Below are 27,912 nucleotides of genomic sequence, written 5' to 3'. Positions count from 1 at the left end.
AGAATGCTATAGATAGAAGGGACTTTGGAGACCGCCCTTAATCTTTTTCGTGCCATGGGCTTGATCTTTATTTTGCCGCTGGACTCAGACCGCTCCGGAGGAGAGAGTGAGGAACCAGACCTTGCACTGCCCGCCCTCACTTAAATCCAATTCATTGCAAATCGTGACATCACCCCCAGGTCATGGTCCCCTTGGAGAATGAAGGACAAACAACCAGAGCCTCGGACTACCCCCCAGAACTATTCAAAGAATCAATTCATTTTTCTGTTTATAGTATGTGGTTACAAAGAAATACAATAGCCTAGAGTTACGCTTTTGGATACAAGCACCGCGTCTGGAGGAGCTCTCCCTCCTCTCAAGGACAGAAAACTTTGTTTCCAGAGGCCTACAAAGAGCAAGGTAGCTCGAGAGCTTCCGGCTCATAAATGATTCCGCATGAGGGGGCGGGGCTTTCCTGACTCTTCTTTTTCCCGTTGGCAGCTGGGGAAAAGGAAATGGGGCGGGGCGCCGTCATCTGGAGAAGCAGCTGACCGGAACCGGAAGCTGGACTTGTAAAGCGAAGAAAACCCAGAGCGCTCGGCCTCCGCAGCTATTTCATCTTCTGCTGTACCTGGAGGTTGACAGCTCTGTGTAAGGAGTAGATCTTGTCACCATGGCTCTCAGCGATGCTGACGTCCAAAAGCAGGTACGAGACCCACGCTCTCGAGCCAGCTTCAATTTTCCGAGGTTGATGGACCCGGAGATGTTGGGTTGGATAAGTGGTTCTTCTAACGCCAGGGTGACCGGGAACCGCATATCCTCCGTGGCCTCCTTTCGTGGGGCCCTTGGGGTGGCCGGTTTTGGGGGGGCGGGGAGCGATGTTCGGAAGCTCGCTGACTGCAGTAATTCTCCCACTTCCAGTGATTGCTTAGCTCCGATTCTGCCCGGGTGTCTGAGTCTTTGGGGCCGATGATGACTCTCTCCCGGCTAGTGCGAGGCCCCTTTTTCGTGCTGGCCTCCGTGGGGGTTTGCTTAGTAGGGGGCAGAGGGAGGGGAAGGGGTGTTCTGTTCAAGGATTAGAAATTGTCCTCGTCTCTGATTGGATTTTTAGCTTTGCTTGGCCATTAAATGTGATTCTGTGAAATTTGTTGTGTACGTTTCCTGGTAGAGGAATCCCAAGGTCTTCCGCCATAGCCTACATTTAATTTGCCAGAAAAAGGAAGTATCGTGAAAAGAGCACCAGATTTATAGTCAGGAGATCTGGGTTCTATTTTTAGCTCTACCACTGTGACCTTGGGCCAAACACTTCCTTTCTAAGACTATGTCCTCTTCAGTAAGATTTGAGGATTGGTCCAGATCGAAGATTCTTCACTTTAACATAATTGGTTTCCTTTGTCATCCCCCGTATTTTATTTTATGGATTTTAAAAACATCCTGGGAAAAGTCTCTGGGCTTTACTGGACTGTCAAAGGGGATCCGTGGCACACAAAAGATTAAGGATGATCTCCAAGATCCCTTCTATCCATAACATTCTCTAATACTATTAAAACCTACCTTGTGAGTTCAAAAACGACACTTTAGAATGTTTGCCTTGTCTTTACAAATGTCTGTATCATTTGGTGATTTTCTTATGAAGAAACTTTTTAAAGAAATTTGAGTTCATAGCACTGAAGAACCTGAATTCTTTCAGTTAAGGACCCTTGCCAAAATGGTTTTACAGACAAGAAAGCTAAGGTCATATTAGAAAGTAAATGGCAGAAACAAATTTAGAGCTAAACCACCGAGTTGCCATATTTTGAGGGAGATGGAAGATTATCTGGCTAATATTTACAGACTGATGAATCTGCTGGATGAGGAATTGGAATATGGAATTTTTTTCAGTCAGGCTCGGAAATGACACTCACTACAGATTCTTTTCTATCTTTATTGTTACTCCATTCAGTAAGAAGGAAATTGATCTTTTTAAGCTTTAACAGCTGCTGATTTCTTTTTTTTTTTTTTGTAGGGCAATGAGGGTTAAGTGACTTGCCCAGGGTCACACAGCTAGTGTCAACTATCTGAGACCAGATTTGAACTCAGGTCTTCCTGAATCCAAGGCTGGTGCTTTATCCACTGCACCACCTAGCTGCCTCAACAGCTGCTGATTTCTAAATAAAATTTAGTTTAGAAAAACTTATAGGAAATTTTGAATTAGTAAGCTTTGAAAATGAATAGTAGCTTCTTGAAGGGGGAATATAAAGTAAAGGTAACAAAGGGAGTGTGTTTTCTTGATTACTGAAGGGAGCCAGAAGTCTTTAAATCTTTAATTAATTAAACCCAAGACTTTCCCCTTTTCCCCCAACCCCTTACCTCCAGAAGTCTCTCTGGTTAAAGTAGAATTACTCCCAGAATCATCCAGAGTCAGTTCATTTTCCTACTTGTTTTTGCCGAATGACAGGTGTTGAAACAAAGAAATCTAGTCAGTTGTCTTTAAACTTAACTGCTTTATTATGTGGAAGGGAAAAGACAAGGCAATAAGCATTTATATAATGCCTACTGTGTGCCAGACAAAGTGCTAAACACTTTACAAATATTATCTCACTTTATCTCAAGTAATAAATCATTTGTAATTCAGCTAACATGATTTATTGGGTGTTAAATTTATATTTTATATGTGTAATACATTGAGTAATTTAAAAAAGATTGCGATCATACTAAAATGCTGTGTTAATATGCAAAATAGAATTTAAGTTATATTTTTTGTTTAAGGAGTCTCATTTTTGTTTTGGAAAATAAATGTTTGTTCTCTAGGTTTATCCTACAGTGAATTTACATTTGTGCAGAGGGAAGAGAATTGTTACTTTTCAAAAGGCCAGAATTAACTGCTTAGAGGCTAGAATGTACTCAATCCCTACAGCTAAAGTTTTTCTTTCCAGCAAATCTCTGAGACAGAACACACAGTGTCCTTTTAGACAGGCCACCTAACTCTTAGGAGATCTGCACTGATCTAGTCAGAACTAGCTGCAGACTCCCTCAGGAGTGATGAGGGCAGATAATGCAGGTTTGAGCCGGGGGGCAGTATTATGTTAAACAAGGTTTCTGTAGCATTTATAAATACTTTTTTTTGGTAATTTAAAATTTTAGGAAATGAAACGAGTTCCTTCAAATTGAATGGCACCAATCATATCCTCAGGTCTTTGAGTTCCCTCTTACAGTCACAGTATAAGACTTAGGATCCCTTGGGTAGTATTCCTGGTTTCCTTCAATAGATAGCAATACTATTATATTCAGATGAACAGAATATGTTCATAATGTATTATTTGTAGAACAAATCATAAGAAATAAGTAATATGACACTACTTTCAGAGTTAAATCCACAAGGGTTCCCAGGCTACCTTGTATTTCTACAGTGTTTATGTTATGAGACATGATGATCTTAGGGAAAAAAGTAATTAGTAAATAATTTCTTTTTAACTTTTAATTCACCAGTTACTAGTTTTTAGGCCCAGCTTCCATGAAAGGAAACCCTTTTCCTATTTTATTATCAATAAATTTGATTAAATGGGTTGGTCCAGAGTCTCACCCGAGACTGTAGAGAATTGCTTAAAGTGTTTCACATTTGCATGTAAAAGGAAAGGTGCTATACTTTAAAGTATTTCTAGAGCCAAAAGAAAATCGACCTTTTTTCTTCTTATAGATCAAACACATGATGGCTTTCATTGAACAAGAAGCAAATGAGAAGGCCGAAGAAATCGATGCAAAGGTAAGATCTTTAGCCCAGTATTAGGACATTTTTATTCTTTATTTGACTATTTGATTTAGGGGAAGTAAACATTTACTCTTTTAGTATCAATAAAGTTCAGAAATCAACTTACTAAAAATTCTCAGTTGCAAATGTTCTGACAGGTACATCAGAGCAGAGTAATTTTCCTGTGGAAACTTGGAATGTAGACATTCAATGTCTCTAAATAGAGTGCAGCCTATTTTCTTAGGCCCAGGAAAGATGTAGTATTTGTATACAGAAAACAATCAATTTTGTGAGCACTATCATTTTGTTCTTGAAAATTAATTGTAGGAATCTCTAATGGAAACCAGATAAATGTAGGTGTTTTACTTCGAAAAACCTGAAATGAACAGCCATGCAGTATGAATATTTTATTTCTATAAATAGATAATCCTTGATAATGCTGTGAAACTAATCGAAATTATTTGTTCAAGGACAAACAATATTATAAACATGAATAATGCATAAAATTTCCGTGTGGAAAATACACAAATAAAATTATGAAAATGACACCTGATAAATGTTGTATAATTAATAGCATTAAAAGACAGCCTTTTTTTTCCCTTGTTAACAAGAAATACCTGAAACTAAATTGCCATGATAAGACCTTATTAAAAAAACAAACAAGCCTCCAAAAACATTCTGAGAAAGGGTACATAGGTTTCACCAGCCTGCCAAGGAATTCCATGACACATAAAAAAGGTTAAGAACCCCTGCTTTAATCAAGCAACAGACATTTACTAAGTACTTACAAGATGTCAATATGCTAAGCTGAGGTTTTAAAGAAAAAGCAAAAGAGAGTCTCTGCCCTCAACATATAATAAAATAAATATGTAGTAGATGGATGCTAAGAGGGAAGGTCACTAGCAGCTGGGGTGAAAGTCCTCCTTCAGTGAGTGGCACTTGAGCTGAACCTAAAAGGAATCCATGGATTCTAAGAGTCACACGTTGAGAAACATCAAGTAAGCCAGTAAGGCGAGATAAGGAGAGTTTGTGGACAGGAATAGAATATATGAATATTAGAAAAGTAGAAAGAGCTTTAAATGCTAGAGGTAGGAGGAAGCAACTGGAGTTTAATGGGTGGGACAAGTGACATGTTCAGATCTACACTTCAGAAAAATCACTTTAGCATCTAGGTGGGAATTTGTTTAGAAGACTTATAGCTGAGGTGAGAGCTGTTGAAAGCCTGTACTAGAGTGAATGGGAGAATGACGCATGTTCAAGAGATATTAGTTATGAAGGTAGAAAGATTTGGCAATGGATTGTGGGGTAAGTACAAGTGAAGAGTTGAAGACGATACCTAATGGTAATTGGGAGGTTCAGACCACTGGCAGATTTGGGGGAGAAATCTCACTTTTGGACATAATTTTGAGTTTGGCATGCATATGAGATAACCAATTTGAAATGTCCTATTGGATGTTGGTGCCCTGGAGAAAAACTGGGCCAGTTAAATAGATCTGGTAATCATGTGTATAGGGATGAAACAATGGAAAGTGATAAGATTATCTAGTGAGAAAACACTGAAAGAAAAGAGGGCACTGAGCCTTATTTAAACAGGTTAGCCACTTACTAAATTCCTTATGAATTTATTATCTCCTTTGATTTTCACAATAACCATGTGAGTTAGGTGCTATTATTATCATCCCCATTTTACTATGTAGATACCAACCTTTACTGAGCAGGATGTATTCAGGCAGGACAAGAGAAGGAATGGTCAGACAAAAAGGAAAGTAGAGAGCAGTGTCAAAACCTTAGGCCACAGAGAGTATATAGGAGCTGAGGGTAATCTGTAGTGTCAAACATTGCAGAGAAGGATGGGAATTAAGAAGAGGTCATTATGTGTGTCAGTTAAGAGATCAGTGGTAACTTTGGAGAGTGCAGTTTCAGTTGAAATCAGAAGCCAGAGTTTCTAGAGTTTGAAGAGTAGAAGCACTTCTGTTTTGAAGAGGGGGGAGGTGGAGATGAAAATAGTAGATGATGGTAGAGGCAGTTGGCTGGAGAAGACAAAAGTGTATAGGATGAAAGGTACAATTTTGGTGTGTTGACCTTGGCTTTAATTATTTACAGTTTCCTTTTTTTTTTTAATTTTACTGATTGCTGTACTTATTTCATTTTTTCTTGGACCTTTATCCATTTGATGTTCTTCAGATATAGAAATCTCAGCATTATCTTCAACACCTTCATCTACCATGATGGGAAAAGAGATAAACTGCTGTGGTTTTTTATTTGATTTTTCTCAGAATATGAAGACTCAATTATTATTTTTAAATACTAAGCTGTTTTAATTATATATTTTAGCTCATTTAAAACAATCTTCAATTTCAGTTTTTAATCATTATTAATATACAGAATGGGAAGGAAAATCAGAATTTTATGTCCTTATTCGAGAAAAGTAAATTTGAACCTAGACTTTTAACATTTACTTTTCTTGGGAAAAAAATCATCTCTGGAGAGACTGTTTTGCAGCCCAATTTGCATACAAATTCTTGATCAAATATTTTTGTTTCTCAAGGTCAATTAATCTTTGTTCTTAATAATAACTGACATTTATATAAGAACTGACATACATATCACCTTAAGGTTTACAAAGCACTTAATATACATTTTTAATTTGATCCTCATAATTTTATAAGGTATATGCTTATAAACATTATTGTCCCCATTTTATAGATGTGGAAACTAAGGTTCAGAAGTTAACTAGTAAAGTGTAAAAAAAGAAAAAAGCAAAATTTGAAGATTTGAATGCAAGTCTCACCTAACTCCAAGTTCAATATTTCTTCCTACCTTACACTGCCTTTCCTGTATGTATCTGAGAATTATCTCTCTCATTTTCCAGATATTAAAGTTTAAAAAGCAAATTCTAATGAGATGGGCAGAGTAAATTTCAGGTTTTCCACATTGAATGATATAGTTATGACAGAACACATCACCCAGGAATATAGACAAGTCAGCTGCTGTGTTCGACCTTTTTTGGTCAGTAATTAGTACCTCTTGTTTGAATGTAAATTGGTTCATATAGGCAGAAGAAGAGTTCAACATTGAGAAAGGTCGTCTTGTGCAAACGCAGAGGCTAAAGATAATGGAATATTATGAAAAGAAGGAGAAACAAATTGAACAGCAGAAGAAAATGTGAGTAGCTTTTACTTCCTGGTCTTTTGTTTTGGTTTTTGGGTTTTGGGTTTTTTTTGCGGGGCAATGGGGGTTAAGTGACTTGCCCAGGGTCACACAGCTAGTAAGTGTTAAGTGTCTGAGGCTGGATTTGAACTCAGGTACTACTGAATCCAGAGCCAGCGCTTTAACCACTGCACCATCCTGCTGCCCCCTACTTCCTGGTCTTTTGAGTAAATTTTCCTGCTTTTGAGTAAAGAGTTTTAGTAATGGCACTCACTGAAATCACTGGGTAGAACATAGGTAAATATTAACTCTAGTAAAGCTTAGGTTGGTCTATAGTGAGAAAAGCATTTGCACTACGAGGTAAGCTTTGTTCAGAATATATAGCAGATTCTGCTGCTGTTGTTAAAAGCACTCAGTTCTGACTCTTACGTTTCCATGCAACTTTCAGTCAGATGTCCAACTTGATGAATCAGGCAAGATTGAAAGTCCTCAGAGCCAGAGATGACCTTATCTCAGTGAGTATCTAACGCTGACAGTATTTTTTTTTCAAATCTACATTGCTTTGGGGGCGGGGTGGGGGGGGGCGGGGAAGTGAGGGTTAAGTGACTTGCCCAAGGTCACACAGCTAGTAAGTGTCAAGTGTCTGAAGCCAGATTTGAACTCATGTCCTCCTGAATCCAGGGCTGTTGCTTTAACCACTGTGCCACCTAGCTGCCCTAATCGACTTTGCTTTGAGAGGGATTGACTTGACTCAGTTTATTTTGATTTGATTTTTAAACAGATGGAATTGTCAAATATGTTTAGGTCAAATATAGGTAGCTATATTTGCTATTCAAATTATAAAGAACAAGCTCCCAAATTAGAATCCTTTATCACTGGCTTGCTGACCAGTTCTTAAATTGGATGATTCATCCTTTCTGCTGCTGAGTTTAGAAGATGGAAAAAAATTTATAGCTAATTGAATGTGTCCAATGGAACAGAAATACAAAATGTTCATATCTCCAAGTAGCTGACAATTTATGTCTTAAACAATTCTTAGTCTTATGTGAATAGCAGTGGTTTCCCCCAGGAGAGAATTCTTTAACTAATTAGATTGATTGACTTACCTAGTTTATTAACTACTTGAAAGAATAGTAATCCTTTTTGGTCATAATTGATGTAGTTAGTTACAATACTCTTTAGTAACATGAAAGGTGTAACTTTATTTCATGTACCACTTATAAAATTCAAAGTGCTACCAGTGAAGAATTGTGCAAGAGATGTGTCAAAAGATAACAAAGAAATGTACCAGCAGAAATGGTCAGTCATGTAGCAAGAGTGGGAAATGACATGGATTGCCTAAATGTCAGGAGACATAGAGGAAGGCCCCTATCTCACTGGGAGGAAATAGACAAGAGTACTACAAGATGAAATGCCATGAATGGTTTGTACTCTGCAACACTGGAGGGAGTACTCAGACTAGAAAGTATCAAAGAAGTCTAAATGATGTAAATGCCATAGCATTCTTTATTATTAGTGCCAAGTGTTTTACCACTTTCACAAATCATGATCAAAACTAGTTTTTATAATTTGGAGCGTTATTTCTTCTATTTATTGAAAAAAATTCTTTTAGAATTGGAAATGCTGAAAGATCTTCTAGTTGATTATAGAACAGATTTCAAAATAATCAGGACAGTGTTGATACTGTTTTAAGTTTAAAATATATACTTTTTTGTATGTCAAAATAGTAGCTTTCTTTTTTAAAATAGTATTTTTTTTTTCCAATTACATGTAAAGAAAAATTCGAGCATTCATTTTTGACCACTCTCTTTTTTTTCTTTTTTGGTCAGGGCAATGAGGTTTTGTCATTTGGAGGAAGGGTTATGCTTGTGCTACTTGTTCCTAGAGGGTAAAACTAAGAGCAGTGGGTAGAAGTTGAAGAGAGAAATTTTACTGTTCTATAAAAAATTTCATGTGATCAGAACTCTCCCAAAGTGGAATAAACTGCTGTGGGACATAGTATTTTTAATTCAATTGAACAGGTATTTATTAAATTGCTACATGTAAGGCACTGTCCTAGTTGCTGAAAAAACAAAGTTAAAAATGAAAAACCATCTCGTAAGCAGCTTACATCCTACTTCAAGGATACAAACAAGTAAACAGATAAATACAAGAAAATTTGAGAAAAGAACATTACAGTAGGACATGGAAAGAAACCAGAGATTCTTTGAAGTAGGGAGGAAGACAAAATGCTTAGAGTGCTAAGCATTCATGATAGATAGTTTGTACAAAAGCATGGTGATAAAATGTCAAATCCAGTTAACAGCAAGTAGGCAGTTTAAACAAATATGGGAAGATTAGCTGTAGTCTTAACTGTGATGGACTTTAAATGCCAAACTGAGGAATCTGTATTTTATCTTAGAGTGAGCCACTGAACATTCTTGTGCAGAAGAATAGTAACATAGTCCTTTGGCAACTGATTGATTATGAAGAATGAGGAAGAGGGAAGAGGTTAGGTTTCTGAGGTTATAAAACTGAGTGACTTTCAGGATGGTTTTGCTGTTGTTTTGTCATATCTGACTCTTCATGACTCCATTTGGGGTTTACTTTTTTTTTTTTTTTAGTGAGGCAATTGGGGTTAAGTGACTTGCCTAAGGTCACATAGCTAGTAAGTGTTAGGTGTCTGAGGCCAGATTTTGAACTCAGGTCCTCCTGACTCCAGGGCCGGTGCTCTATTCACTGCGCCACCTAGCTGCCCCCATTTGGGGTTTTCTTGGCAAAGATATGGGAGTGGTTTGCCATTTCCTTCTCTAGCTCAATTTACAGATGAGGAAACTGACGTTAAATGACATGCCCAGGCTCACATAGCTAGTAAGTGTCTGAGGCTGAATTTGAATTCAAGGAGATGGGTCTTCTTCTTTTTTTTTTATTTTATTTTTAAATTAATAAAGTATTTTATTTTTTTTCCCATTACATGTAAAGATAGTTCTCAACTTTTGTTTATACAAGCTCTCCAATTTCAGATTTTTCTCCCTCTCTCCCCCCTCTCCTAGACAGCAGGTAATCCAATATAGGTTTTTATATATATACACATACACATAATAACATTAAACATATTTCTGCCTTAGTCATGTTATAAGAGAAAAATCAGAGCAATGACGACAAACCTCAAAATAGAAAAACATCAACACCAAAAACAAAAGAAGTAGTATGGTTCATTCAGCATCTATATACCACAGTTCTTCTTTTTTTTCCCCTGGACTTGGAGATCCTCTTCGAGATGAGTCTTCTTGACTCCAGGCCCAGTGCTCTATCTACTGTGCTGCCTAGCTGCCCCAAAAAGACTTCATGAAAAATATAGAAATGCAGAAAAACTAAACCCATTATTTATTTAGGCAATAAAATTATATTCAATAAAGGGCCCTTAAAGAAAGAATTAAAAATAAATTGTAGACTAAAGAGACTAAGGATAATTCTAAAAACTGGTGGATCAAAGAAAAAAGTATAGAAACAAGAGAAAATTTCATCAAATAATATGACCATGAAATAACACATTAGATTCATGTAGTTAAAGCAGTTTTTAGAAGAAAATGTGTATATCTAATTGTTTTTATCAGCAAAAGGGAAAGAAAATGAATTGGGTATGAAAATTTTTCAAAACTTAAATAACATCAAAAAAATGAGAGGAATAAGTAAGACTTTGGCTTTCAGATCTTCTAAATAGAGGAAGACCTTGATAAAAAATACTGTCACTAATAATCATAGAAATCCAAATTAAAGCAACTTTTAAGAATCCACCATGACACTGGCACAGATGACACAAGAAGAAATGATAAATGTCATAAGGGCTGTGGGGAAAAAAGGTACACTAGTTTACTGCTGGTGGAGCTGTGAATTGGCCCAGCCATTCTGGAAACAAGTTTGAAGTGATCTGCCAGAAAGTTATCAAACCATATACCCTGTTGGTCCAGTAATAACCCTACTGGAGCCTATGCAATAAAGAGAAATATGTACAAAAATATTGATAGCTACTAATTTTGCAGTGTCCAAAGATTTAAAATGAAGAGGTAATAAACTGTTGTGCCATCATAAATGATAAAATAAATAATTTTAAGGGAAAATGGGAAGACCTTTTTGAACTGATTAAGAGTGAAGAAAATTGAAGTAAGAACTATGCAATGGGGCAGTAAGGGGATGAAGACATTTTTTTTTTAATAAAAGTATTTTATTATTTTCTAGTTACATGTAAGGATAGTTTAACATTTGTTTTCGTAAGATCACTTTCCTCCCTCCTCCCCAAGACGGAAAGCAATCTGATATAGGTTAAATATGTACAATCACATTAAACATATTTCTGCATTAGTCATATTGTGAAAGAAGAATCAGAGCACAAGAGGAAAACCTCAAAAAAGAAGGAAAAAGAAACAGCCCAAAAGTAGAAACAGGGGGGCAGGTAGGTGGTGCAGTGGATAAAGCACTGGTCTTGGAGTCAGGAAGTCCTAAGTTCAAATCCAGCCTCAGACATTTGACACTTAACTAGCTGTGTGACCCTGGGCAAGTCACTTAACCCTCATTGCCCTGCAAAAACAAAAACAAAAACAAACAAAAAAGTAGAAACAGTATGGTTCAATCTGCATTCATAATCCACAGTTCTTTTTTCTGGATATTGAGAACATTTTCTATCATGAGTTCTTTGAAATGGTTTTGAATCATTGCACTGCTGAAAAGGGCCAAGTCCATCACAGTTGATCATCATACAATGTTGCTTTTACTGTGTACAATGTTCTCCTGGTTCTGCTCCTCTCAGTCAGCATCAGTTCATGTAAGTCCTTCCAGGTGTTTTTCTGAAATCCTCCTGCTCATCGTTTCTTACGGCACAATAATATTCCATTACATTCATATACTACAACTTATTTAGCCATTCCCTAATTGATGGGCATTCCCTCGATTTCCAGTTCTTTTCTACCACAAAGAGAGCTGCTATAAATATTTTTGTACATGTGGGTCCTTTTCCCAAGGAAGAAATTTTTTAAAAATATTTATTAAAAAATGAAAATAAACTTTTAAAAAAGAGGTTTGAGAGTTGTTGAGTCATTTCAGTCATTGTGATTAAAAAAAAACCTTTTTGGGGTTTTCTTGGCAAAGATACTGGAGTGGTTTTCTGTTTCCTTGTCCAGATCATTTTACAGATGAGGAAACTAAGGTAAACAGGGTTAAGTGACTTGTCTAGGCTTACCCAGTTATTAAGTGTATGAGGCCACATTTGAATTCAGATCCTCCTCACTCCAGGACCAATCTTCTATCCACCTAGCTGCCTAATTGTCAGGTATGTAGAATTTTTTTCAGGATTGGAAAATGACTTTCTCTTTTCCTCTATCCTTTCTCTTCAGGACTTATTAAATGAAGCAAAGCAGAGACTTGCCAAAGTAGTGAAAGATACAACCAGGTATCAGGTACTTTTGGATGGTCTGGTCCTTCAGGTAATTTTGCATACTATAAAATATGGCTAGAGGGCCCCACCCTTTCTAATAAACATTTCCTAGAACCTTTTACTATGTACTACCTTCCTTCTTTAGTATTGGAACTTATTGATCATGAAATAATTTTTCTTAGTTCAGCTCTTTTCCTTCACCTTTCTTTTAATAAAGCTTTCCTTTAATTGATTCTTTTCTTTTTTCCTTGTTTGTGCTGTCTGGCCTAATAAAATGGTCCTGATGGCATTTTTCCACATGTTCATCCTACATAACTCAAGTAAAGTTTGCTTGCAGCACTCAAGTTGTAACTTCCAGGTTGTATCAGAGGTACTTGCTTGATGGTTTGACCAGAGAATCTAGGTAGTTATTCATTGTCTGATACTATATCACATAATTATCTTAATTACAGTCAGAGTTCTTTCTTTTCCCATAGCCAATAAAAAACAAAAATTGGCTTTTGTTTTAACCTAATACTTATCTGCATTTTTATGTTACCAAATAAAATCATTAACTTCACTTTTATTGTTTATAGATATACTCTTATCTTTTGGAAACCTGTGTTTATCTTTTTTCCTGTTATATGAGATAAGTGTCAGAAAAACTGCCAGTTCTATCTGTTCTTATCCTGCACAGGGTTTATACCAATTGCTGGAGCCACGAATGATTGTCCGTTGCAAGAAAGATGATATCCCTCTCGTCACGGTAAATATGATGTTTATAAGAGAAAAAACCTTTGTTCATCAAGAGGGAACTGATGGGACTTCTGGCTAGCCAGAATCAGGGGAGTTGAAGCTTGGCATGAGATCATATTTGTATTTACTGTCATCTCTGGGGGAAAAATTGTAGTTTTTCTTAAGGGATCAGGATGTTACTAGGATTGGTAATTATTATCAGTGGCTTACTCTGTAAGACGGGTTTAATTGAGCAGTGGAATTGAGTCAGTCTGTTACAGAAAAATATGAAATTCAAGGAAAAACTATATGCAGGAGAGATCACTCATGCAAAACAAACAGTTAAAAAAATAAAGGTTTATTGGCAGAACATATTCTCTATTCCACCACAGTGGAGTGGCCCTAAAAATCTGGCTACACACTGATCCCCCCTAGCCTTTTTTCCTACAGAATGTAAATTATTTATAACAATAAGCAATACATGTGAATTAATATAAAATCAGTAAAAATATATTGCAACAATTTACATCATTACTCTGTAGTTAATAACTGAAATTTCAAATACAAAAATAGAATGATAACATCTCTGACACCTTTAACCTAGTACAGTGTTCACTTGATTCTTTTCTTTTCTTTCTTTTTTTTTTTGCGGGGCAGTGGGGGTTAAGTGACTTGCCCAGGGTCACACGGCTAGTAAGTGTCAAGTGTCTGAGGCTGGATTTGAACTCAGGTACTACTGAATCCAGGGCCGGTGCTCTATCCACTGCGCCACCTAGCTGCCCGTTCACTTGATTCTTAAAGAAAATGGAGAGACTGCTTGAGGGCGGGGTGTTCTCACTGTGTTTCTAGCACTTTGTTGGATTTTTGTGTATTTATCGAGCACAATTCATGTTTTCTTCTTTGTATATATTCCAAAGTTGCTGCCAAAACCTTGAATCGATACTCTCTCATGTTTTCTAGGCTGCAGTGCAAAAAGCAATCCCTATGTACAAGATTGCAACCAAAAAAGATGTTGATGTCCAAGTTGATCAGGAGGCATACCTGGCAGAGGAAATGTAAGGGGCGTTATTGTTTTTTTGTTGTTGTTTTTTTAGTGAGGCAATTGGGGTTAAGTGACTTGCCCAGGGTCACACAGCTAGCAAGTGTTAAGTGTCTGAGGCTGGATTTGAACTCAGGTACTCCTGACTCCAGGGCTGGTGCTCTATCCACTGCGCCACCTGGCTGCCCCGGCATTATTGTTTTAATATCTAGCTTCCTAGATTAAGGACTAAAGATGAATCCTTTTACCTAACATTTATTACATATAATTTCTCCAAGCCACTTTGAGCTGCAACTCACATAAAAAACCCCATGGTAGAATTCACTGATAGGGAATACACACACACACACAAGGTCAGCTTACAACTAACACTTTTACAAGGCGAGCCCATTCTCTGGCTTTTCTTTGCATATTTTTTTGTATTCCTCTCCCTTGTTCATTACTTGAGAGATGTCTCAAAAGCCAGCTTCCTAGAGACTAAACTGTGGATGTTATCCTGCAGAGAAGTAGGTGTCATATATGCCCCCAAACACAGCTCCAAGCAGAAGTAGAAATCAAGTGACTACTGTGTGCTAAATATGCACTAGGTGCTAGAAGGAATAAAAAAAGGAAGAACATAACCTCTAACCTTGGACAGTATATCATAAAAGAAAATCAGGTCAGGATGGTGGCTCTTTCTGCCATCAAGCAGTTGGAATGGACCAGAGGATGTGTCTGGATATAGACACTTGATGCACTTCCTTTGCAGTACAGAATGCAGATATAGCAAGGATATTCTTGGGGTGTGGCCAGCATTGTGATCCCTACTGCTATATAAAGCAGGTCCTAGGGACTTAAACTCATTCCACATACTTTGTCACAACCGTTTCTTCTATTACAATTGAGAGCCCTTCATTGTATTGATGGAGCAAGGGCAAAAAATTCCCCATTCCCAAGGAACAGAGTCTAATCAGGGAGACCAAATGCACATAAAATAAATAACAAGAAGACAGTTACAGAACAGCAACATTTTCAAGATAATGTTCAGATTAAATTCCATTAAACATAATTATAACAAAATAAATGATTATAAAATGAAAATTTCCAGGTCCCAACTTAGATGAAAGAATTTTTGTAGATAGAAGAATTCTTGCCCTTGGGTTTCCTTATAACAAGATTTGACCTTCCCCCCTATATGTTAGAAAGTGCTGAGATCCTGAGGGCTTGGGAGTAATCTTTGTGAAATGTTGGGGGAAGAGGTCGATTTTAAGTCAGGACTTATTGTTCCATTGCAGTAGACCCACTAGGGCCCTCCCTATTCTGCTTGCTTGGCTATGGACAACATTTTCACTGAATCAGGTGAAATACTACTGGTATTGTAATGTTATACCCATTGTGTGCTTTTTTGCACTAATTTATTATGTTATTATTTATTGCTTGGAGAAGTAGGGTCCTCTTAAACTGCTGCTATTTTATGCCCAAATACTGCCCTGTCAAGGATGTTCTTTGTACCTCTTGAATCTGAAAATTATTGCTATTTTCTTTCTAGAGCTGGAGGTGTTGAGATCTATAATGGGGATCGTAGAATAAAAGTTTCTAATACCCTAGAAAGTAGACTGGATCTTATAGCCCAACAGGTGAGTAGAAGTAGTCACTGATGTTCGTTCACTTTCTCTATTTACCAAATGTAAGCTTTAGTGGGGAGAGGTGCAGAGAACACATGTCCTCAGCTTGTCTGGAAATGAGGAACACTGACAGATGATCATCCAGCCTCTGATTAAAGACTTGAACAGGGTGAACTTGCAGACCCCACCCATCACTTCTCTCAGCAGCCTATTCCAACTCTAATTGTTAGGAATTTTCCCCTAACATCAAGTAAATGTGCCTCTTTGCCACTCATTTCTCCTGGTTCAGACTGTCACTTCCTTATTCCTTGAAGTTGTGTCCCTCAGTGCAACACAAGATCTCATTAGCTTTGTTGCCTGCCACATCACACTCCTGATTCATCTTGAGCTTGCAGTCCATTTAACCCCAAGATCTTTTCAGAACAACTGCTGTCTGTACATACTTCCCCCATCAATACCAAGAACAAATCCTTTAGGTACCCCCTTGAAGAAGGCTGATCATGTTTGCATTGAACCAGTTAGTCTGGCAATCCAGCTGGTCCTAAATCCATCTGACTGTATCATCTAAACTATATCTTTCCATCTTCTCTGCAAGAATAGGTTGAGATACTTTCTCAAAAGTTTTGCTAAACTCTAAGTAAACTATATCCACAGCATTCCTTTCATCTACTAGTTTTGTAATCCTTTCAAAAAAGGAAATGAGGTTAGTTTGGCATGACTTGTTTTTGAAGAAGCCATACTTGGCAAGAAATTTTGGTTTCTTTTGGAATGTCTTTGGGGGGGGGGGGAGTAACTTTCTACCTTAGTAACAGTTCATTTTCGGTAGGAATGATCTCATTATGCAAGGGCAACTTGTATGGTTTGATTTGGCCATGAGCCCTATAAAATAAGTATGCCTGCTCATTTGGGGAATTACAGTGGTATATGCTTGGTATGGAGATAACTGGCTTAGGATGGCCAAAGAATTCTCTAATCTTTAATCATCCTCCCTCTATTACCCACACAAAGGTCATGGAATGAGGCCTTGCTTTCACTGGGCTGAGAAATTAATTCTAGGGCTAGGCTGGGATAGCCTGTTCCTTCTAAGTGGCCCACAGGAGACCCAGACAGGCTCCTTGTAATCGCTGCCTCTTTTTTCTAAATGTTTGCCAAACAAAAGCTCATAGGCCTATATTTGGCAAACTGTTTGTTCTCTTCCTGTTTTTGAAAACTAGGATATTTATCCCTCTTCAATTTGTAGTATCTTCTCTACAGGACCCAATGGTATAGCTTATTGAGCCAGATGGTCTGCATTCATTCAGGGCAGCTCTCCTTTTTTACCTTGAAGTAACTGCCTTTTAGTAATTTTTTTTGGCATTTCCATTCTCCTTGGTAAGGGGGAAAAATAAACAAGCCAAGAATTGAGCAGCTTTTTTCCCTTTGTTTTCAGTTACCAGTATTTCATTTGCCCCAAACAAAATAGGGTTCTGACTCACCAAGTTTTGAATGCAAGGGATCTTTATATTATTCAAATCTTTGCATACTTGCCAGTCAAGAGCAGATTTTTATGCTCCCCAGTTGTTAGACCTCACCAACTCCTTACAGGACCAACAACTTGGTTGAAATGGACAGGTTTGTTTTGGTTTTATTTAGGGTCTCTAGTTTGCAAATTCTGCCTTCCTTATCCTTTTTCCTCCTCTCAGTTCAAGTTCTTACCAACCTTTGCCTGAACTATTGTAGTAGCTTCCTAATTGGTTTCCATCTTGATTCTTTACCTTCTCCAATCCATTTCTCACATAGCTGCCAAAGTGATATTCCTAAAACAAGTTTTACCATGTCATTCTTGTGGAAATTTCCAGTGGTTCCCAGTTATCTGTGGGATAAAATACAAACTCTCCAGCATTTAAAGCCCTTCAGAGTATGCCTCTGACCTATCTTTCTAAGCTTATTACACATAACTTCCTTTTATGCATACTTTCATCCATTCCCATGGCAGGAATACACTTACTTATCTGCTTTTTAGAATCATCCTTCAAAGCCCTGCTGAAGTTCCACTTTCTTTTTTTTTTTTTTTTGTGAGGCAATTGGGGTTAAGTGACTTGCCCAGGGTCACACAGCTAGTAAGTGTTAAGTGTCTGAGGCTGGATTTGAACTCAGGTACTCCTGACTCCAGGGCTGGTGCTCTATCCACTGCGCCACCTAGCTGCCCCAAAGTGCCACTTTCTAAAAGAAGCTTTTCCTGATTTTCCTGAGCTGTACCTTCCCCCTCCCCCCCCCACCTTTCCTAGCTATTAGTGCTCCCAGTCACCTAAAATTAACATAAGTAAATATTCCTTCACCAGCTCCTTTTGCTGAAAAGGAAAGCTGGGTTAAGTGAGTTGCCCAGGATCACTTGGCTAGTAGGTGTCTGAGGCCATATTTGAACTCACAAAGATGAGTCTTTCTGACTCCAGGCTGGACACTGTACCACCTAGGTACCTATCTGGCATATGGAAGGCACTAAAAAAAAAGTAGTTGCTAAATGCTGTATGAGTTAATGAACTAGAACTAGTCATTAAAGAGGGGAGGAAATCCTATTCTTTCTCTTCACAGATGATGCCAGAAGTCCGTGGGGCCTTGTTTGGTGCTAATGCCAACAGGAAATTTTTGGACTAGACCTCTGATGAGGTGGGATCCATTCCATCTGCTGTATTGATGAGTTATAAGTGTCTAAAAATGAAGAAACAACTATCAATGTACCTCCTTTTTGATGTTCTGACACTGTCCTATGTTCTTCAGTGGAATAGCCTTTGTGTAAAATGCTGTCAGCCTAAATGTTAACTTTGGGAGAGGGTTTATGAACTTTTAAACTGTCAAGAAGTAACCTAGTTCATCTAGAAGTGGCTAAGTTCTGATCTCCTCTACATTCTAGGGACAAGGGGAATACATATCAGTTGCATGGTTTTCACTGAATCCTTCTGTGATCTGCCTTAGATTGGAGTGAACTGTGTGTGTGAGGTATATCATAGCCTCTTTGCATTTGATTTCTATAGGTTACTTTAATATGCATAAGGAGCATGCATTCACTCTCACATTAATAGCATTATCCTTGTTAACTCTCTGGGCTTAGAGGCTTTCCTCAGTTATATGTGATTCAAAAACCCAAGCTATGAATATGCTTTATTTATTAAAATAAAAAATACGTGGATCAAACTATAACAATCTTTTATTTAGGACATTTACAGATTTGAGAGATGAGGTGAAATGCTTAGGGTGTTATCTAGGAAAGAATGACTTTCTACCTACTTTGGAGCATTTACTTCACAAATTATTACATTTCCTATTAACCTCATTTTAAAAGTCTGTACCAGGTCTGTGTCTTATTCTCTGATCTCATACGATGTAGTAAGAAAGTACATCCCATTTAGGGATTCTAAGACTTTTAGTAGGAAAACATTTTTATTCATTTGGGCTAATTTGTGAGTTATGATCTATTTACATTCAAGAGCACATAACCATGTTAGCACCATCCACTACAATCTTTTTCCTGCTACAATAGTCTTGGGATGGGTGGGAAAGATCTGGCCTTTGTATTCCTTCCTTCTTGGGAAATGAAAACATTTGTAAGCTCAATGTTTTTTCAAAGCCGACTTAGGGAATTCTGAATAATTATAACTAAGGTAAGGATAAATGACTTCTCCAAGATCTCCCCCCATTGATGGTAGAAGCAGAACGTGCGGCGCTCATTCGTGCATAAAATGTAATTAATGATATAAAGAAACTGGTAATGGTGCTTTGTTCATTGCTTGGTTTAATGTTTATTTTGTTCAGATAAGATACAAAGATTGTTGGCCTAAAAAAATGACAGCTAGTATTCACTCTAGCTTTTCATAGAATGAGATCTTAAGCAATCTTTTTTACCTCTGACATTAATTATCAAGAGTACTGAGGCTTGCTCAGGGACTACTTTCAGGAAGAGTGTCATGCATATAGTTGAACTGACTTTTCCCAGAGGATGCTTATCAGCTGTAGTCACCCTGATCCAAGGAACTGGCCACAGTCTGGAGTTGGTAGGTTCCCATAATTATCACTTCCAAACTTCTGATTTTTTCCCAATGTCTGAAATTAATTCCTAGTTTCATAACTAAGAATTAATATGACCAGATACATTCTCAGTGTTTAGCAGCTGTTAAATTAAAAGGAGTATTGTTATATCTGCTGGAGAGTCCTTTATTAGCTAGATCTAAAGAAAAATGTTAAAATGGTTTCCCCAATACCAAGGTAATAGACGCCCTGGGCAATACCAAAAAGAGGTGCTATGACTAGGGCCCGGCAGCCAGCCCCTTTCATAAAGGCAGCAGGTCCCTCTTGTGTCCAGATTTTCCTGGAGAGAAAGAAGATCCTGGGTAAGCTGAAGAGCAAAGAGTAGGATACAAGAAATTGTAGGATACAAGCAGTGAATTCTATCCCTATAGTACTCTTTCTTGTGGCAGGTAATTTCCCTTGGGTTAGTAGAAGCCTAAGTAGGCTCCTCTTCCACAGGCTACTGTCAGCTAAGTAGTGATTCTGCAGTCATACCCTGCATACTTGAGGTCGTCCTGAATTGCTAGTTAGAGGAAACTAGCTAAAAGGAACTGACTACCCTTAGCAAACAAAGGGAGCAAAAAAAGAAAAAAAGAATGGGTAGATCCCAGCACTTTTGTTTGTTTGTTTTGCAGGGCAATGGGGGTTAAGTGACTTGCACAGCTAGTAAGTGTCAAGTGTCTGAGGCTGGATTTGAACTCAGGTACTCCTGAATCCAGGGCCAGTGCTTTATCCACTGCGCCACCTAGCCGCCCCATCTCAGCACTTTTAAAAAAAACGGATTGTGGGAGGAAATGCTACGGCTTAATGGGGCAAAGCAGTGAATGGTTCTTAGGAAAACATACTCTACATATGTTCAGTTAAATGTTTAAGCGGTACCTATTATATGCACGGCATTGTGCTAGGTATCAGGGAAACAACAGTGAAACAGTGACAGATTATCAAGTTCCTTGGGGGTAGGAACTGCTGGGCTAAGATGTGCAAAAAATAGAATATACAATTCAAGTCAAACTACAGAATTCCCAATCTCAGTCTATAACAGAAAACAGCCCTCACCTGGCACAGTCTATGATCCCATTATAGGCTTCGTCCCCCACACCTTTCTTGAGAGTTTGAATTCGCGTTTTCAAAACTAAAACAAGAAAACAATCAAACTTCTTGCCTCTGATATCTTCAGTTGTTGAGTTTCCCTGACCCCATGTTCCAATGAACAAGAAAAAAAGAAATCACAACAGCTGAGCAAAGGCACTTCCGCAAAAGAGACCTAACTAGCCACGGCCCTAAAACCAAGGGAAGCAGTATTAGAAGCCCATTATTTTGCTTGTTACATTAACCAGAGACTAAAAATTGTCACATTATTTTTTCCTGGGCTATACCACTCTGGTGGGGGGGTAACAAGTTGATGAAACCAAGGCAGTAAAGGACCTGTCACTGGCTGAAAATAAAACACAGCTTTCTTAATCCCAGTACCCAGCAAGTCCCTCCAGTGTTTTGAGTACTGGTGTCATCTTTTATGGAATGTGGTAGAACTACATCTATGGATATTAAATTCCTGATACTCCAGTTTTTATTGTAACTTTCTCCTAATCTGATGCTGCAGAATTAGGCTGTTCAGCACTGTTACCCTAAAAATATTTTTTAATGTACCTTAAAGTTGACTTAGCCTTCACCCCAAACAGACCTACTCCTGTCTCTTAAACCACCAGTTTTAACCAAGACTCTTACCATCCAAGGGTGTCACTGCAGTAGCAGCCAGAGAGCCTGCTAAACAACCAGATGCAAATGAGTGGGCAAAGGGGGCCTTCCCAGTAGCTTCATTGGTCCCCAGATGGTTGAGATTGGCAAAAAAGGGAAAATAGATGATCGAGAAAGGAATATCCCTGTAGGAGAGGAGGGGGAAATTGCTTAGCTGAGTATAGGCCAAACACACCAACATCCTGACAACAAAGAGGCCCAGTCGGTAGGCAAAGGTTCTTTCAATTGTCTTGGGGCCCTGGGGTAGGATCCTGCCAAAATCCAACTTTAGCAAATGGAGCATAAGGATAGTCAGCTATCTTAAGGTTATATCTTTAAGGGATAAAAGAAAAAAGGAAAACACTTGACATTGCCTACCAAAGATCTCTCTGAAGGATCAGTTCAGTTGCTGGGAAATCAGGCCTGTGTTCCAAACTAGATGACTTCAACTCTTACCTTAGTAGAGTAGCACCAAGACCCCTATAGAGGCCACTCAGGCCTCGAGTACGAAGGAGTTCCCAGGCAATGATGGTGGCAGAAGGATGCTTAGGGGTGGAGTCCGTGGTATAAGGCCTGAAAAGGGGTGCTGATGTGCATGTCCTGTGCTGCTGAACAACTGGAAAAGATGGGAAGAGCAGGCAGGCTTCCCTTTTTTCCCCAGCCTGATTTCCCCTTCTATGCACACTCACACCCCTCCCACACCTCTCTGTGGTGGTAAGGGAATCAGAATGGCCATATTAGGCTATAGCTAAGATTCACTGAACCAAGTATTCCACATTTGACAGAAATTTTCCAAGAGGGTGCCCTGGAGAATCCTTTTATGACTAATGTTAAAGAGACGGGAGAATATGCTACGTGCTCCTTAAATGCAATCATTTATTCATTCTTCAGCCTGTAAAACTTTCATCCGTTCACCAAGTAGCATTTCCTTTTATTCTAAACTCTCAGCTTTCATCCGTCCATACTAAAGAGTTCCATTTTTTAAGTCACTCAATCATCCAACCTGCTCTCCCCTTGAGTACTTTAGAGGTCCTTTTAAGCTATTCCATTTTCTTTGGTCGTAAATACTGTTCCAGGTGCAAGCATTCCATATCTTTTGGATTGCTTCTCATATCTTTGACTTGTCGTGTCTAACACTTTCTGGTCTTTTTAAAATTACAACAGCACACTAAACTGAAATGTTTCATGAAAACCATAAGTTGACAGTGCCACCCAGGATACATCTCTAAGTCATAATTTATAATTCAGAGCCCTTGGAGCATAGCTTGGATAATTTCCCCAAATATACTGTGTTTACCAGTTGAAATTAATTTGCTAATTTCCTGCCCATTCATGCATGCAGGCCTAGTGAGGTTAGCACAGGTTAGCCCCAACCGTTTGGCATTCTGTTACCTATAAGAACTGTCACCTACAGTGGAGGGGATTTCACTGTGCACTTCCTTTTCCAGATTGTACTCCTGACTTGAAAGCTGAAGGCTCCCCCCCTTTGGCATCTACATTCCACCCACCTTAAGTTGGACAAATTCTTTAGGCTGAAGTCAGCTCACTCAGAATGGCCTAAAACTAACTTATATAAATTAGTAATAAGCACTTATTTCATACATATGTATAGAAATGTCTAGTAACGACCACAGCAGATCATTCATCAAGAAAAATTGTAACACTAACTGGTTCTATTGTGCTTCTCTTAAGTTATGTCTTAATTATGAGTTCCTAGTAAAAAAAAAATTATTTTACAGGTTGAGTTCAAAGTACCATGCTTTGAGAATAAAGGTGTACACAAAAGCAAAATTATTTAATCACTGTTATGATCTTTATAATATAATGTATTGATAACTTAACACAAAGCCAAAAAGTACTGGGAATTCCCCCAGCTTAGTTAGAACTGGATTGTACAGATCCTTAAATCAGGTTTCTGGTTTTGATCAAGCCTGGAGGACAAAACAGCTAGCTGAATTCCAATTAGGCATACTAAGTATTTAGCCTGAGGATCCAGTGCCCCCAAAAGAGGAAGATGCTTTCCTGCGTCCCTCCCTGGTTCCCTTCTTCTGGCCCCCTTTCCTTAGGAGAAGCATGTCTGAATGAGCCAAAAAGACACGTACAGCCTGTACCCTAGCCAAGCCTCACCCAGCCGTCCAGCATCCTGTAGCTGTATCTTCAGCATTTCCATGGGAGAGGTAATCACCGCCTGGCACACTCCTGCTCCACATCCTGCCAGCATCTCCCTTACCAGCTTCTGTTTCGACCTGCAGGACCAGCCCAGACACAAGCCCAGAGAGATCAGGACAGCCAGAATCCTTGACCATACACGGATGGCCATCCTCTCACCTTTTGAAAGGGCCAATTAAAATGGCGAATGGCCGATGCTCAGCTCAGCTCTGCCCCCAGTGACTGCCACTCGCAGCTAAGCAAATGAGCACCAACCCATGGGCCAAATGAGTGTGTCAGGATAACAGAATTTGAAATAAAAGTTGAAGCCACTGTCATAGTTCCTATTTCTCCCTACCGCTTCAGACTCAATCACTAGGAAAAACATGAAGGGCTAGAGTTTGTTCATTTATTTGTTTTTTAAAGAAATTTCAAGGCTAGTGGACATCCTAGAATTATGCCTTTTCACTTCATTCCTTCCACACCTATCCCCAGTTCCTACCAACACTTCTCTAACCCCTAGCCATGTATATAAACTTAGGTACACAGACACATGCACCCCAAAGGGAGTTATTCAAGCCACCCTTTTGCCCATTACCCATCTTCTAAGAGCTGCTCTCGGAAGAAGTCATTGGCTGCCAGCTTGATAGCTTTCTCAGGAGTGACTAAGGTTAGGTTCACTGCTGCTCCTGGGAATTGATACAGGAAAATAAAAGGGTCGATCCAATGCTGGGGGTTAACAAGATAAATAAACCATTGCATGTATAACTGGTTATATACATAATCGGTTCTGAGACCTACCTAATTACCAAAATGAATTCTTGGATAAGTGGCAGGGTGAATTTGGCTTCTTAGGAAGGGAGTAACTACACTCTTTATTATCCATTTTAAAATCAGCAGATTCATTCAATGTTCCTGTTTTCTACTAGTCTTCTGCCTCTGAGAGAATAAACCAACCCCTAGAAGATAGGTAATTTCTAATTTGCTACGGCTTTGTAGACATTTGTCTTATATTTTTTTATGCGCAGGTATCATTCTCTGCCCATTTTGGTCTCAACTCCAAAGAGACTGGAAATGCCCTCTTGCTTACAATACATGACTTTTCAAGTGCTATCTGAGAATAGCTGCTTAATCAAAAAGGAGCAATGTTCAGGAAGAGATGGGAAAGGTGCAAGAGGAATGGTGGAAGATCCAGTTATGAGTCATAATTCTGAATTCACATTAAAGACTGCATCTAAGATGCTACACGGGATCTCCTAGACTATACTGAATACTCATTTCCTTGAGTAGGATACTTGTAAAAAAATCTTGCTGAAAATCTATAGATGTTTCTGAGAAACCCTAAAAGATTAAGCTCCAAATCTAGTCAATATTCTATTTTTAGCTTTTCTAAAAGGCTACATTAATTTAGTTTCATAATGCTATGTATGTACTTGGTGGGGCAGCCACACCCTCTGACCTTGAACTTGGCTTCCTGGTCCTGAAGCCAAGGGATGGAGAACTGGCCTTGGAACCAGGAAGACATAGGTTTAAGTTCCACCTCTGACACATACTAGCTTGGGACTCTGAGCATGTCACATCCATTCTCTGTACAAAGAAGGTGCTGGTCCTGATTGGTAGATGGAGTTTTCTCATCTGGGAATTCCCTAGACCAGTGAAATCACATCTCCCTTCCCCATCCTAAAACCATGTAATAATAATCTCATTCCATAATGATACCCTCTCTTTGAATTGTTTAAATTATGTATGGGGCTTAAAAAAATAGAAAGCCTTTTGACAACATAAGTTTAATAATTATATTTTTTAAAAGTCAATGTTGGGGGCAGCTAGGTGGCGCAGTGGATAAAGCACTGGCCTTGGATTCAGGAGGACCTGAATTCAAATCCAGCCTCAGACACTTGACACTTAACTACCTGTGTGAGCCTGGGCAAGTCTCTTAACCCCAATTGCCCTGCAAAAAACAAAACAAAACAAAACAAAAAAAGTCAATGTTGGGGGCAGCTAGGTGGTGCAGTGGATAAAGCACTGGCCCTGGATTCAGGAGGACCTGAGTTTAAATCCGGCCTCAGACACTTACTACCTGTGTGACCCTGGGCAAGTCACTTAACCCCCATTGCCCCGCCCCCCTCCCCCCCTCCAAAGTCAGTGTTATGGGGCAGTTAGGTGGTGCAATGGATAGAGCACCGGCCATGAAGTCAGAAGTACCTGAGTTCAAATCCAACCTCAGACGTTGCGGCTTGAGACTTACTAGCTGTGTGACCCTGGACAAGTCACTTAACCCCAATTACCTCACCAAAAAAAAGGTCAATGTTATTTTGAAAAGATTTCCAGCACCACTCTGGAATCAGCTCATGAGCACTCTCACCCTTAGTTTCTACATCTGAAAAGTGACCTTCAAATCTCTTCCAAACTTAAGGGATCTACACTTCCATCATCTGCCAAATGGTGGGGTTAAAATTGATCATCTGGGGTAGCTAGGTGGCGCAGTGGATAGAGCACCGGCCCTGGAGTCAGGAGGACCTGAGTTCAAATCCGGCCTCAGACACTTAACACTTACTAGCTGTGTGACCCTGGGCAAGTCACTTAACCCCAACTGCCTCACTTTAAAAAAAAAAATAAATAATAAATAAATAAAATTGATCATCTAAGTTCCTGTGGTCCTGACTTATCCTTTCATGAAGACCAAAGACATCTGGCAAATTTGGGGTCAGAACTAGAAAGTCTCCCAGTTCAGCCTAGGCTTTCAAAAAAAGCCACCTCACTATGTTCATCTAACTCTAGAGCTGCATGAAACACTCCTAGCCTGCTCTCCATTTTAAAGGTTGCAGTTATTGCCACGGGTAGGCCAAGGACTTATGTGCCTACCTCATATGCTCTAGATCTCTTTCCGGGAAGGAGGTTTAAGTAGTAGAATAATCCCAAAAGTTCTATCTACACCCTCAGAATCTGAGAGCCCCTACGCCAAATCCACAACCCTCACCCACTGTGCCTTGCCATTTCCTGGGGTCCCAGTGAAGCCTACCTCTGTACATGCCAAAGAAGCCATCTGTGCGAACGGTCTTCACCAAGCAGTCTATCCTGAAAGACACAGGGGGCCTTTCTGGAGGGGCCTGGAGCTAGGATGGCTGCTCTTCTCTCCCCGGTCTGGGCCCCAAATCCTAGGGTCGGGAAAGGGGAACACGGGAAAGGACGGGGCACAGCGCCTTCCCTCTTGCCCCACCTCCTGCCCTCCATGCCACCTCCTCCATCACTCCCCGCCCCCCTCGACCGCTGGCCACCCCCGGCCAGCCCTGCAGCCTTCACCTACAATCCTCTGTAGACCACCTTTCCATGCTGGTTCTGCAGCCGGGTCTTGGCCAAGTCAATGGGGAACATGCAGGTCACCCCCACCAGCCCCGCCACTCCTCCATTGATAAGTTTTGCTGGGACACTGGGAGCAAGGAGACAGAGGGTGCGAAGAGGAGGCAGGTCCGCATCAGTGGGGGGGGGAAGGGGTGACACCCCTCCTCCCGCTGCTCGAGGGGGAGCCACTGATAGATCCTTCCGGGCTGGGTGGGGCAGACGGGCAGCAGGTGGCCCAGGGTGAAACTGCCCCCCCCAGCCCCCTACTGAGGCATAAGAATGCTTCCCCCCAACCCCCATCCATCCCCGCCCCACCCTATTCTCTCCCCACTCCTATTCCCCCCACCCTCGAAGGTGAGAGGAAGCCCAAGTCTCACCAGACATGGTTGCCACCTTCCCAGCAGGCCTGCATAATTCCCATAATGCCTTGTGCCTGGCAGCCCCTCTAGGGAAAGGGGCGGGGCTTCAGTGGCAAGGATCGCCCCTCCCCTCGGGTGGGGGGGGGGCAGAGTGTAGGGTCCTTAGGGGAGGGGTTGAGGCCCAAGTCTGCACTTACCTAACCTCATTAGCTTTCCCCATCCCCCGAGTGGGGCCCAGGGGTGCCCCTTGAAGAGGATGGATCCCAGCGGGGTTCAGCTGGGAGGGAAGAAATAGCGCCCATTTCTTTGGTCTCCCCGCAGCTAGCCTTGCATCCCAAGCAGCTGCTTCCGCCCGTCCTTCCTCCCCAACCACCCCCCAACCCCAACCCCACCCTCCACTGCAGCCAGTGCATGCTTTTTACGAATCCTTAATCTACACATTCCCCCTCATCCCATATAAGGATGCTGTAGAATTCCTGCAACTACTTTCATTTGGATTAGCGAACTAGAGTTGTTCACAGCTTAATATCAATCAATTGACTATGTTGAAGGTCTTGTGAATGAGATCGAAGAAAAGAGCTTCAGGGAGGGGATAATTTAGGTCCCGGGCTAACCTGGTTAGGGCAGAGCAATGGGGAATTTGGGAGAGGGAGAGGAAGGCCTTT

At 39.9% G+C, this 27,912-nt stretch overlaps 2 protein-coding genes across 2 annotated transcripts; one reads left to right on the top strand and one right to left on the bottom strand.

Annotated features, from left to right (window-relative positions):
• The first annotated feature begins 510 nt into the window (after positions 1-510).
• Positions 511-19,793, top strand: ATP6V1E1 (ATPase H+ transporting V1 subunit E1). Its single transcript, XM_043966023.1, has 9 exons — positions 511-685; positions 3,656-3,721; positions 6,762-6,871; positions 7,305-7,371; positions 12,226-12,315; positions 12,943-13,011; positions 13,941-14,035; positions 15,548-15,635; positions 18,195-19,793. Exons 1-9 carry the CDS (start codon positions 653-655, stop codon positions 18,255-18,257), a joined length of 681 nt encoding a protein of 226 aa, XP_043821958.1. The 5' UTR covers positions 511-652; the 3' UTR covers positions 18,258-19,793.
• A 19-nt stretch (positions 19,794-19,812) lies between these two features.
• On the bottom strand, positions 19,813-27,467 carry SLC25A18 (solute carrier family 25 member 18). Its single transcript, XM_043967624.1, has 9 exons — positions 27,445-27,467; positions 26,854-26,976; positions 26,569-26,624; positions 24,145-24,235; positions 23,526-23,644; positions 21,855-22,014; positions 21,390-21,544; positions 20,721-20,796; positions 19,813-19,965 (listed from the first exon to the last, which is right to left on the bottom strand). The coding sequence occupies exons 1-9, from the start codon at positions 27,465-27,467 to the stop codon at positions 19,815-19,817; spliced, it is 954 nt and encodes a 317-aa protein (XP_043823559.1). The 3' UTR covers positions 19,813-19,814.
• Between the last annotated feature and the right edge of the window lie 445 nt (positions 27,468-27,912).

Source organism: Dromiciops gliroides, chromosome 5 (genome assembly GCF_019393635.1).
Source record: "Dromiciops gliroides isolate mDroGli1 chromosome 5, mDroGli1.pri, whole genome shotgun sequence".
NCBI lineage: Eukaryota > Metazoa > Chordata > Mammalia > Microbiotheria > Microbiotheriidae > Dromiciops > Dromiciops gliroides.
The sequence above is the reverse complement of the archived record's forward strand: the minus strand, read 5'-3'. Positions and strand labels throughout refer to the sequence as shown.

Bases quoted from the DNA above. Each gene is read 5' to 3' on its own strand.
- ATP6V1E1 (XM_043966023.1), top strand. From the start codon at position 653: ATGGCTCTCAGCGATGCTGACGTCCAAAAGCAG. The intron at 6,872-7,304 runs GTGAGTAGCTTT...TGCAACTTTCAG, and splicing joins ATTGAACAGCAGAAGAAAAT to TCAGATGTCCAACTTGATGA. The intron at 7,372-12,225 runs GTGAGTATCTAA...CTTTCTCTTCAG, and splicing joins CCAGAGATGACCTTATCTCA to GACTTATTAAATGAAGCAAA.
- SLC25A18 (XM_043967624.1), bottom strand. From the start codon at position 27,467: ATGGGGAAAGCTAATGAGGTTAG. The intron at 23,645-24,144 runs GTAATGGGCAAA...CTGGTCCTGCAG, and splicing joins GAGCAGCTCTTAGAAGATGG to GTCGAAACAGAAGCTGGTAA. The intron at 19,966-20,720 runs GTGAGGGCTGTT...CTTTCTCTCCAG, and splicing joins GGGATCATAGACTGTGCCAG to GAAAATCTGGACACAAGAGG.